Here is a 13342-nt window from a genome sequence, read left to right on the forward strand (position 1 = left end):
CCATGGTGGTTCTCCATCTATATAATTTGGTAAGAATTCAATTTATTGATGTGAGCAGATGCAAGAGGATCTCGCGGTCCACAAGGGAATGGTGACTCTGCTGCTTAGCCATTTGGGTTGGATTTCTTCTACTCTAGGCTTTCTTTGAGGGCTACGACCCATGTATTGGTTGTCCTTTAAATTTCCATTTTATTCTGTTGAATTTCTGTATCTGGTTTAGTTTGGCATCGTTGTATGCCTTGGTCCATTGTAAGGAGTTATGTGGAAACTCTAAGACTACGCTACTATACTATTTTGGTGTGACGCTTCCTTTAATTACGGTCATTAATTAAATTGGGTGTTACAAGGTCTATTAAACTTTGCCCTAAATAACTCTAATTACATGTTCTTTTAATTTTAAAACCTAATTAAAAATATAATTTAAGATTTAATATTATTTTTTAAAATATATATGATTGTGTCCTTTCTTGATGTACAATCAAATATATATGATTAAGTCAGAACATCTCTTTCATATAAGGTGTTGAAACTCAAAGATATTTAAAAGTAAGTAAAAGTCGATAGATAAAACCAATGACCGACAATTGATTAAAACTGGAAATTTTTAGATCAATTTGTTTTTTTTTTTTTCAAAACCGAATATGGTTTAGTTTCATTTGGGGTTTGACACTTTAGAATTGACCAAAACTAAATGGAATTGAAATGAAATTATTAAAATATTATTACATTACCTATTATTTCACTTATATGCAAGAGTATTATAAGTTGTGAGGGTCTTGGGCTGAAAGGTTTCAGAGCACTAGAGCAGAATTGCAGAGAGATTGAGAGCTATTGATTGGAGAGTCAAAGGGAGGCCATTGGAGATCACAAAGAACTCTAACATTTGGCTCTTGAGCAAGGATATCCAGGTTAGGGGAGCTGGACTCTGTTATTTTATTTGAGTTGTTATTCTTACACGATTGAATGTGTTGGCAAAAGCAAATACAAGTCTAAATGCTGAAGCAAGATTTTGATGATGATAAAAGAAGCCTAAAAGCCATCTGGAAGTCAATATGAAGAACATGTGTTGTTATGTTTAAAGCTACCTTGTAAAATGTATTTAGAATAGTTAGAATCAATATGCAAAAAGCAAATTATGGTACTTCTCGAAAAATCAAAGTGATAATCGATTATCACTTAGGATAATCGATTATCCTGAGCTGAGTTAATTTTTCAGGAAGGCACTGGAATAATCGATTATCACCTCTGATAATCGATTATTTGGTCAAAAATTTGTTTTCAGAAAACACACTGGAATAATCGATTATCACTAGTGATAATCGATTATCCTGGTTAGTTGGACGCGACTGTTCAGTTTTTGACCTAATTTTTGGAACCCCTATTTAAGGAACATCAGAGTTACTTCTAACTTACCTTTTTAAGAAGCTAGAGTGTTAGTGTTGTGACTACAAGAGAGTTCTCTAAGTGTTCTCAAAAGAAGCTTTGAAAAACCTAGTGTGGGTAGAGCGATAACTTTTCTTGAGAGGTGTTCTAGGAGATTGAGTGTTGCTGTTGTTGCTAGAAAAGCTAAGGTCAAGATTCTCTGTGTGATTCAGAGAAAGGTGTTCATCTCTTGTGTGTTCAAGAGAAGTGTTTTCTTTTCTTACTCTCTTTATTATCTGATTGTAAATCTGATATTTGTTAGTGATTTAGTTAATCTCGTTTTTGAGAGATTAACAACTGAACGTATGGTCTTTTGATCCGAACCAGTATAAATACTTGTGTTCAATCTTCTTCTCTATCTCTTTATTTCATCTACTATTAAGTTTAAAGGAATTAATATTTGATTTAATTGATAAAATTTTGGAAAAATTTTAAAGTATTAATTTTACTACTTAAAAACCAATTTGTCCCCTCTTGGTTTTTAATTTTACTACTTAAAAACGCTTAAATATTATGTTGCGCTATACCAACAGATTGATTATTAGGATGCCTGAATTGTGATAAAATTGTGCGATTCTATGTTTCTAGAAATTTTCCAGAAACCACTTGACAGGCCTTCAAAGTCGCCAGGCGACTCATAGCATTTTTGTGTGTTTCCTGGGTTTCCTATAAGGAACCGCCTAGCGGTGAGCATTGTGTGAGGCAACACAAGTTGAGCAACCTAGTGTTCTAGGTTTTGATGAACGGCCTGGCTATGATGAACACCCGCCAAGCGACGCGAACTAATTTTGTCTCGATTTTTAGTGTTTTGGGGAAAATTCTGGGTTGATTCTGATTTGGAAATGGAGAAGCTACATTTGTTGAATGATTATGGGATGTCATATACTAGAATCATGTTGAGATTGGAAGTTAATTGGTGTAATTGTATAAAGACTAGTTTATGGTTCGAGAAATTTGGGGCTATTGGTGTTATATGATTAATAAGCATCTGAATTTCTATGATTACGATGTGTGTTGTTATAACTGTACTCGATGATTATAGTTTATGTTGAGGAAATAGCCAATGAATGGTGAGGGAAATGTCTGGGAGTCTTCGCAAGTGCAAAGAATTTTTGGATTTTTCCATAAATGTATGCACCGCTTGGCGGCATGGGTCTTGTCGCCAGGCGCCAGTGCAGATTAAGAAAATTGCGTGGCTGCATGGTGCATTGGGAAAGTTTGGGGTCTTTGTGAATCAGATTAGTGTTGAAGGTAGGATTGAGGAATGATTTGAACAAGGTCTATGGTGATGATTACTTAGGAATAAATAATGTGAATTAATATGAGTGTTAATGGGGACTTGGAAGGATCACGATCTTAAATAACTTGTAGTAGAGGGAGTCTTATAAAATTTAAGTACTACTGGATGAAGAGATTTAGTAAAATTAAGAGTAGATCTACTAAGCGGAGCAGCTAGAGTTGGATATGAGATAGATGTGGACGGTAAGGTTGAATCAGTGGAGTGGTTTTGTTGAAAGGAAGAGGGCAGTTTGTATCAATTAAAAAATGAACGTATAAGTGTGAACACTTCAGATTGTATACGTGTGGACATTTAAGGAATGAGTGTACAATGTATGAGTTATTATAATTGAGAATGGTGTGGTTAGAAACGAATTAGAATTGTGACACTTTGGATGAGTGGCAAGGATGAGTTGGTGTGTGAGCAACTATGCTTGGATTAGAACAAAATCCAGTACTGTGCGAGTATTGGTGTAGCGCCTGGCGGTAGGGTTTGATCCGCCTGCGATAGCTACAAACGATGGGCTTTGGAAGTGAGTGGCGCTTGGCGGTGGGGGTGGTCTCGCCAGCCGATGTCTGCAGATCAGTGGGCTTTGAGGTGTATGACGCTTGGCGGCACGTGTCCCCCACTAGGCGGTTTGGAAGCGTATCTCACATGGCTGCTCAAGAGTAGCGCCAAGCGATATTACAGAGGCAGAAGCTGTGTCTTTCTTGCTTTGGATGTGTGTGGTCTACAAGGCTTTGGTGATAACTCGAAGGTCGGCTTGCTGGAATTCCTTGAGTTGTGGCTCAGAACGTATCCTTTAAGTTGTGGCTCGGGATAGGGGTTAACTAGGTGGCATTCCTTGAGTTGTGGCTCGGAATGACATCTCTTAAGTTGTGGCTCGGGATGACAGATGAACACAAGGAACTCTTGAGTTGTGACTCGGGTTGGCGAGTGTTGCCGGTGTGAGTGTGCGAATTGTGGCTCATACTGATGGGTCTAAATAGATTGCCCTCCTCAGTATGTGGCTAACGAATTTCGTAGTCCTGGGATATTACGAACTATGTTCGTATTAGGAACTCCACCTGGCGTTACATAGTATGGTCTATAGTTGGTTTCTCGCACATGCTCTACAAGTTGTGGCTTGTAGGTGTGGCAGCAAGACATCTTAAGATATTCGTCTAAAGACGTAGACCATGGATGACATGGTGGTGGCCATGTGATATGGAATTAAAGTATGGAATTCCTTTGGTGTGTTGATGACATTTGTTTATTTAACATTTCCCAATTACCTGCATACAAAAAAATCTAACACAATTCCAGACAATTCCAACATTCCAAACAATTCCAACATTTCATTATATACTCATGAAATTCCATCACACATGACATTTATTGCACAAAACATACCAAATAATATTTAGCATAACATATCACTTTTTTTCAAGTAATATATACATGACCACGATACCAAGTAAAAACATAATAAAACACAAGTTTATTAAGTACATGCTGGATGTTTTTCTTAAGGAAATGAAGATCTAATAATCTTCATAATCTGGAGAAGATTCTTCATTATCGTCCTCTTCATTATTTTGTTGCTAAGACTATGGTTGAGGAATTTCAGAGTTCTTTTGAGTAGGGTTTGGCTCTTAAGGTTGTGCTTGTGGTTATGGCTGCTGAAGATGAGCTTAAGCATCAGGAGGGAGATATTGCAGGACTAGTGATTGAAAGGATCGAAACTTATACCTCAATTGCTCATTTTCCTCTAGGCTTCGTGAAAGTTGTTGCCTAATATTAGAAGAGGAAGAAGCTGGTAGTTGGTTTAGGCTTTCATTTGAACCCGTATATTTTGATACAAGTTGGCCATCCTCATAAAGTCTTCCTTTCTTTTTTCCTTCAACCATCTCAATCCAACACCTAGTCCTGATATTCTCGTCTTGTGTGGGATCAGTAGAGGATTGCTCCTGTGTTCCATCAGCACCATATGAGGATACCTTAGATCTGACTTGGGAAAGCCTAATCCGAAATTCTTCCTGTAAGTAAAAACTGAACATTTATCATTATATGGTGGTGTGTGTGTGTGTGTATATATATATATATATATATATATATATATATATATATATATATATATATATATATATATATTAAGTTTAAGAGTAACTAATATTTTCAAATTGAAAAAGGCTTACATTTGTCTTCCTAGACCTCTCATCCATATACTCGCTAGTACCCTTCCAAATATGTGTTTGCTGAAATACTTCATCAAGGAACACATGTCGTCCCAACTCACGTGGCTGCAACAAAACATATTTTATAATATTAAATTTCATTTGATGTCAAACTTTAAAAATGTAGTTCAAATGGAAGATATTAGAAACAGTTAATATGTATACCATACGAAGTGCATGCTCGTGTGTGGTAATGGATCCACCTATGTGTAGGGCCCCACTCATTTCAAAGGCCCTATTCTTTTTTGTTGCAATACATTGGCTACGATAGCTTGGAGAATTCCAATGTTCTAGCAGTCTGGTCCACACATCGTTAGGGATCCATTCCGGCCTTTCTCTAGCCATTATGGCATCTCTAAACAGTTCAGATAGACGATGAGAAGCTCTGCTATTTAAATTTCTCTTAATTTCATTTTCATGCTCTGGTGCCTATTGAACTCTCCTCTATAACAACACAATTATAACATTTAAATCATTATAATTATATTAAGTAGTGAATAGTAGTTAACAACTTAATTTACATGTACAAAAGTTACAGCACATTACCTTGAAACGTTGCCAGAAATGATCCTTGTCTTTTTTAGGTATTGCTCCCCATGACGGCCAATGATTAAAAAATTGTTGCTTGATAGCCTGTGAAGCAACTCTAGACATGGAAAATTGTCACAAGATGAAAGAAGTTATATAATATAAACAATTAGAATAACTAAATTGAAATATTACCCTCGACCGACAGGTTCAATCATTGAGCAGTCATGTAGAGGAGGCTCGTGATCTACTCCTGAATCAGGATCACCTATAGATCCTGGTGCAAGTATATCACCTGCTCTTGGGGATGGTGTACAATGCTCACCAATAGGAGAAGATGGGCCACCAATGGAGGCTGGGGAAGGTACAATATGAGGTGAAGGGGATGCTACAATGTCTGTAGAAGCGGTATGCGTCCCTGTGTGTGGAGTTGAGGAAGATGAGGATGGTATATGTCAGGGTGGTACAGAAAGGGGTCTGGGAGCAATAGTAAGGGTATGTAACCCTGTGGGTGGAGGTTGAGAAGATGAGGACGGCATTGAATTGTCGGGATAGAAGTAGGGTTTTGTAACCCAATGGGTGGAGCTGGAGATGATAAAGATGGCATATGTAAGCCTGGGATAGGTGTGGTGAGGCTGAGTGGAATCTGAAGCACATAATTATTACATCTCTTTCTTGGTTTTGCTATGTCTTTCCCCTTGTCAACTGGGAGGGGGTCGAGGTTGATCTCCCGATGACATGGCATATGCAGTTTACAATCTAAGTGGCAATTAAATTAAAACGGTGTATGATAACAAGTAAATACACCAACAACTTAATAAATTGTTAATTAGAACACAGGATGTGACAATATACCAATACACATTACAGTTTACAAGTTCTAATGAAATGAAAAAAAGCAGACATTATCATTAAGTTCAATTACAACACAACAAAAACAAAATTAATGATTAGAATCATTGTCATCCTCATCGTCCTCCTCCTCTTCTCCACTTCTTCTTCTGTTTCATCTTCTTCGTCATTTAACTCTTATTCCTCTTCTTCTTCTTCTTCCTCTTCTTCTTCTTCATCGTCATCCTCCTCTTGTTCTTGTTCCAACTCTTCATCATGACCTTCTATGTGATGAAATCTAGATACACGTTTTACTTCAATTACTTACATGTTCTACTTCAATTACTTCATTGGCATGTAACATTTCATCAACTTGGTAAGGGACATCGTCTTCCACCTCATTTGATTTGATGCGACCTCTCGACTTGGTTTTAATTACAACACACTAACCACGATTGTCTTTTCAAGATTGTGGATATTGTACATAATATACTTGTCTAACATTGTATGCCAAAATAAATGGATCAAATTGTTGGTACCTTGAAGTCATGTGAATATCCACAATGTTATATTTAGGATCCACTCTTGTACCTTTTCTAGAGGGATCAAACCATTCACACAAAAAAAATACAACTTTCTTCAGTTTATTAGAAGTATTATACAAATGATCCCATATATTCTATGAATGATCCCATAAAAATCATCTTCATCTCCTTCAGTAATGCCCTTGACATAAACACCACTATTTATAGTCTTTTTACCTTTGCTCCACGCGTTAGAATGGAACTTGTACCCATTCACGAAGTACGTGTGTCATTCTTTGACATATTTCATGGTCCAATCTGACAAATCCCTTAAGTCTTGGTTCATAACACTTAATGGGTCATTATAAACCTCCATATATACAAAGATAGATGTAGAATTAACAAACATTAAAATCCATTTGTTGTATAAGTAATGGTACAATACATACTTGATATATGAACCAATCAGGAAACTCTAAATGGATACGAGCAGAAGCACTAGTCTTAGGTATTTGCAAGCACATAAGGAATGAGTTGGCGAAAATAAATTCCAATGGTAAATTTTTTTAGGCTTATATATAATTGACGACAAAGTTGTTCAAAAAGGAGGTTATAACATACTCAAGATATGGTTTGACTTTGGTGCAATTGATTAACACATGAACATAAGCAGATTTGAACTCAGCATCAGTTAACTAATGAATCGATTCTCTCCCCTTGCGTGACGACTGTGTTGTTGAAAAACAGACAACGTTGACACATCTCTTTGACATTTAACTTCATTCCTTAAATTGCATGGTGGTAACATGAAGTTGTTAAAGTAATGGGAACAAAAGTATGTTGTCCCACGGTGTACATAAGATGCACAAATAAAACCTTCAACTCTGGCTTTATTTTTTATTAATCGTTTTGAATCACCCATGAATTTATACAAATAAAATAAAATAGATCATGATGAAAAAAATTGGTGACAAAATTAGTTATAAATCTGAATAGGGAAGTCATTTAGTACCTTTCAAATGGATATATCCATTTGTATTGCATTGGTCTACCAAGCAATGCTTCATGGAGGAAATGAATAGGGAGATGTTCCATGGAATCAAACAATCCAGGAGGGAATATTCTCTCTAATTTGCAAAGAATAATTGCAATATTTTCCTTCATTCTTCTTAGGGATTTCTCTTTTAATGTTGTAGAGCACAAATCTTTGAAAAAAACGGCTAATTTCAGTTAGAGAATTTAAAACATGAATAGGCAAAGTACTAAATGCAATAGGAAGTAATGTGTCCATGAATACATGGCGATAATGACTTTTTATCCCATGAATTCTTCCCTTTTCAACATCAGCACATCTAGCCAAGTTAGAACTATAACCATCTGGCATCTTGAACTCCTTTATCCACCGACAAACTAATTCAGCTTCATCTGTGGTTAAAGTGTAATTCACTTTAGGCTTTACTATTTTCCTATTATCTTGAACCTTCAACATTAAGTCTTTTCGCTTGCAATACCATCTTAAATCCCTTCTTGCCTTTTCACTGTCCTTTGTCTTTCCCATCACATTCATAACAGTATTGAATATGTTCTCAAAGAAATGTTTTTCTATGTGCATTACATCAAGATTATGCCTTAACAAATTATCTTTCCAATATGGAAGATCCCAAAAAATGCTTCTTTTTGTCCAATTATGTCACTCTCCATATTCATCTATCCTTGTTACACCACTTTCAATGAATTTTGGAAAATGTTTCACTCTTCTCCAAACTTCTAATGGTGTCAATCTAGGAGGTGGCCCATTTGTTTCAACTTGGCCTTTTCGAAAGGCTTTAACATTTCTCCTAAAGTGATAGTCATTAGGTAAGAATCTACGATGTGAGTCAAACCAAAAACTTTTGCGACCATAATTTAATGTGAATGACTTAGGGTGAAGATGAAGAAGAAGATGAAGATTTTATGGAGTAATAATCATTGGCCAACAAGAATAGGGTGAAGATGAAGCCTGAATGTAAGGGTTAAATCCATCTGAACATAGACCCAATTGCACATTGCGTGGATCAGACGTAAAGGTAGGATGTTTACAATCAAAGTGCTTCTAGGCTTCACCATCTAATGGGTGGCGCAGCTTTCCTTGGCTTTGGTTTTTATGATGCCAAGTCATATGTGGCGTAGTTTGCATAGAAGCAAACATTCTTTGTAATCTTGGGATTATAGGCAAATAGAACATTGACTTAACTACAATTTGTATTTTTTTGCCTTGATCCTTGATAATTACATATGGATTAAAATTTGTATGTAAATTAAGCTTTATATACAAATTTATTTCCATATATAAAATCTTGTTAGATACGGATTATTTCCATATGTAACAATAGACAAGTTTTTCTTCCCTTTTCCGTATGTAAAATTCGTATATAAATGAAATTATATATTTCATATGCAATTTACATACGGGTTTTAAATAAAAAAATATTAAAAAAAGCTTTGAAAAAATATAACTGTTCTTCGTTAATTACCTTTTGAAGAGTTTATATTCCCTTGTAAAGGTCAATGAATAGCTTCTTGTAACAACCATACCGTTAAGTGGGTTAATTGCTAAATAATGTCTTTTGTACCAAGTATTTCTTCCAACCAATCTGACTAAGAAACATCTGACTACACCATTGACATCCCACATGGTCGAGCACTACTCAACCCTATAAGCTCCCAGACCCCAAATGAGAATTCCAATAAATAACATGGTCGAGTACTACTTGACCCTATACCATGCATTGGCCTTATAGTCCCTCCAGGCTCCCAATGAACAACATTGTCGAGTATTACTCGACCCTGTACCTTGCACTTGGCCTTATAGGCCTTCCAAGCCTCCAAATGAACAACGTGGTTGAATAACACTTGTCCCTATACCACACAAACAGAGTAACTAAAAGTGATAATTGATTGTAAAATTTACTTTGCATTTTGAATGTGTATTGCAAGTAAAACTAACCTTAACAAGCAATCTTTATGGTGATTTACTTAGAGTAAGTATTTTCTATTCTTTTTAACTATAATTTTTTTTTACTTTATTTTTTATATTTAGAAGTATATATAAAGAAAAAGATAAAAAGTTTAAAAATGTGTTTGTTACGACCATACTTGCAAGCAAAAAAACAAGTCACTTTAAACTCCAAAGTCTAGGATATAGATCCAAGAGTCTTGTACAATTATTCTCATATTACACCTATTACATGTAGATATTTTGTGATGTGTTCCTAACATATAGATCTTAAACAAAGTATGAGACATGGGTACCAATCAGAGAAAGAAAAATGGACATTTGTATTTTTATATTTCAATTATATGCAAACTTTCACTTGGGATACATTAAATATTTCTTCAGGTCTGGTACTGCATTTGTAAAAGGTATTTTATTCAAATGATTTCAGAGGGTCCATACTATAGCAATCCTTACCCCCTTCCATAGCATATTCCATTTGTGATTTAGCTCTACTAGATGGAAATGTTTAAAGTGTGTTTGAATCTGATTATGGTTTACCCCTGAATTCCTAGTCCATTCATAATACATATTCCATATTTTGGCAGTCACTTTTCAAGTAGGTCTTATTAGCCTTCCTTCCCGACTAAGATTTTGAGTTACCTGTCTATCATAAAAATTCCTCAGTATTGCTAGTTTTCTATCTTTCCTTATATAGTTTTATGGTTGGTCTTCCCCGCACTTCTTTCACATGTACTGTGTAGGTCCTTTCGGCTCCGTTCAAGGTCCTGCTCTCACAAACAATAAACAACTAGATGGCCCTCAACAGCCACAAGTGCCATGAGTCTATTGTCTCCTCTCTTGGAAGGCGAACTTCTGCCCACCCTTTCTTTGAACCTTATCATTGATCGAACTTAAAGATATGAACTGATTGTCATTTGATGAGTAACTGAGAACAAGGGAGAGGGATAAGGAAAGGATGATGTAATGAAAGATGAAGTCATTGCTAATAGTAAGGACTTGTTGCGATCTATTGGTTCATATAAAACAATAGATTATTTATGGTGTCTTCCTACTCGCCGCAGATAACACAAGTGACATTGTTAAACATGACCCCTCTAAGCCTTAAGTTAACCAATGTTGGTACTCCATTTGAGATAGATGGCTACACAAAGAGCTTAGTAGATGGGATAACATTTACTCTACACAAAGAAATGTTGGTTGTCTATAGCGCATGGACCTTACAACTTTTTATATGTTGACTTAAGTATATATACCTTATCTTTCTCATCGTTCCATATCCAAATATCATTTCTTCCTTTAACAAGAGTTATCCTATCAATGTCTTCTAAGAATGTGTCAATTTGAGGCCTCTCCCATTGAAATCAAACTCTTCTCTAAGACCTATTCCATTCCCATCTACCATTGTCCCACTTTCCATATTCACTATTGTTTGAGTTTGCATATAACCTAGGATAGGACTTCTTAAGTGATCTATTCCCCATCGAGTTATCTCACCTAAACAAAATCCAAGTTCCCAAACCCATTTTCCAATATACATTCACTATCACAAAAAAGGTCTTTTATGTTCGACGCTTTTTGCTTTTCTCGTCTGGTTTAGGTCAAACATAGTAACAATAGTCGTAAATTTACATCTAACTATGCATTAACAAACGTAATTTACGTTTGGTACACAATGTAAGACGTAAATATTTACGCATGATTTTTTGACAAATTTTCATGCTTTTGCATCTTCAGCCCACCATGCAAAACGCAAAAATAACTGCAGTCCATTCGCACGCTAGATCTGCCAAACCACCGTAGGTCCTCCACGAAGTCACTACGCAACCACGACGTAGTCGTCGGAGCACCACCACCTCCACAAGAGCAGATCGTGTTTCACCGCGCAGATCAACCATCAGCCACAACGAGCACTTGTCGAAGTCGGTCCACTTCCTACAACACTCCCTCTTGCTAGAAATGAAGATGCCAACTACACCGCACATCCATCTCCAAACAACCGCTGAAAAAGCACACGAGAGGCACCACACTAAGAGAAAACACTCTCTGCGACATCGCCAACCACAATCCTCCACCGTTGCACTTCGACCAAATTATCATCGTTGTGTCTGCAAATAATTGGGGGTTTCAACGTAAATGGAGGTGCACCAAAATGGAATCGAAAGAGAAACAAACCTCTCAACAATCAATCACGTGATGAAACACTAGTGTAGTCGTGAAACCACACATTTGCTTTATCACGCAGTTGCGACGTTGTGGGGAAGAAGAATAGGGACTTATGTTTTAACATTTACGTTTGACATGCTATAGTCAAACATAAATTTAAGTCTAGCTAGGACAAATCAGACGTAAATTTACGTCTCATGAGACAAATTAGACATAAATATGTCTAACTCTAGCGCGTTAGACGTAAATTTACGTGCGATGTGTGGTTTCATACGTAAAAAATGAAATTTGCGTCTGACCCTAGGGCGCTAGACGTAAGTAATTGATAACTTATTTACAAGTTTGCCACCGGTCATTTCTTATGTCTGATTTTATTGGGTCAGACGTAAAATCGCAGACATAAAATGTCTATTTTGTGTTAGTGTCTTCAAACCATATTTTATACTCACTAGATTCGCAAGTCTTTTTTAAGTCTTTCTAGCATCTAGATTCTTTTTGGATAGTCTTTCTAACATCTAGGATTTTGTAAGATCCATATTTAGACCCCAATAGTTCTTTCCATACCCCATTTTTTTCTAAACCTAATCTCCATTTCCATTTACCTAAAGTGCTTCATTAAATATCTTTACATTTTCTATATCTAGACCATCCTCCAATTTGGTTTACATAAGTCTATATTCATGCAAGCCAATAGGATTATCTATTTTTGGTATCAAGGATATGAATGAAGCATGACATTATGTAATTATAAGTCATTAATAGCTTGATCAATATTTGTTTTCATTGTTTCCCAATCCTTTGTAATGAAACAAACATTGAACCTATCTGGTCCAGGGCTCTTAGTGTGCTCACACTACCATAAAAATTGTCTAATTTCCTCCTCTATAATAATCTTGGTTACCATTTCATTATCCTGCTCTATATTATCTTTTAAAGCTCCACTTTCCCTTACCTAATTTAAGTGGTGTTAAGTTAATTATCCTTTCTTTAAAATAGTCCATTACTATCCATTTTACCACATCTGGTTTCTCACACCATTGCCCTATGATACCCACACATTTTATCTCATTTTTCTTTCTTCTCCAATTCACTATGGAATGAAAATATTTAGAATTAGAATCACCTTTCCCTATCCATTTGGGTATTGACTTTTTTTTCCACATTGCTTCTTCTCTATGGCATACTAGATTGAGTTCATCGAATAACTCCCTTCTCTCTATTCTTTGGGCCTTCTCTAGAGTGTCATCATCATTTAACTTATCCAACTCACTTATTTTATTAATGATGTGTTGCTTTTGTAGATTAGCATATCGAAACACATTTATTTCGAACCTTGAGATTCATTTTCAATTTGTTGAGCTTATCCTTTTTAATTTAGATA

At 35.9% G+C, this 13342-nt stretch overlaps 1 protein-coding gene across 1 annotated transcript; it reads right to left on the reverse strand.

Annotated features, from left to right (window-relative positions):
• Positions 1-4374: 4374 nt before the first annotated feature.
• On the reverse strand, positions 4375-5262 carry LOC114189252. The gene is made up of 3 exons (XM_028077982.1): positions 5083-5262; positions 4879-4983; positions 4375-4719 (listed from the first exon to the last, which is right to left on the reverse strand). Exons 1-3 carry the CDS (start codon positions 5260-5262, stop codon positions 4375-4377), a joined length of 630 nt encoding a protein of 209 aa, XP_027933783.1.
• Positions 5263-13342: the final 8080 nt, after the last annotated feature.

Source organism: Vigna unguiculata, chromosome 1, assembly GCF_004118075.2.
Source record: "Vigna unguiculata cultivar IT97K-499-35 chromosome 1, ASM411807v1, whole genome shotgun sequence".
Lineage (NCBI taxonomy): Eukaryota > Viridiplantae > Streptophyta > Magnoliopsida > Fabales > Fabaceae > Vigna > Vigna unguiculata.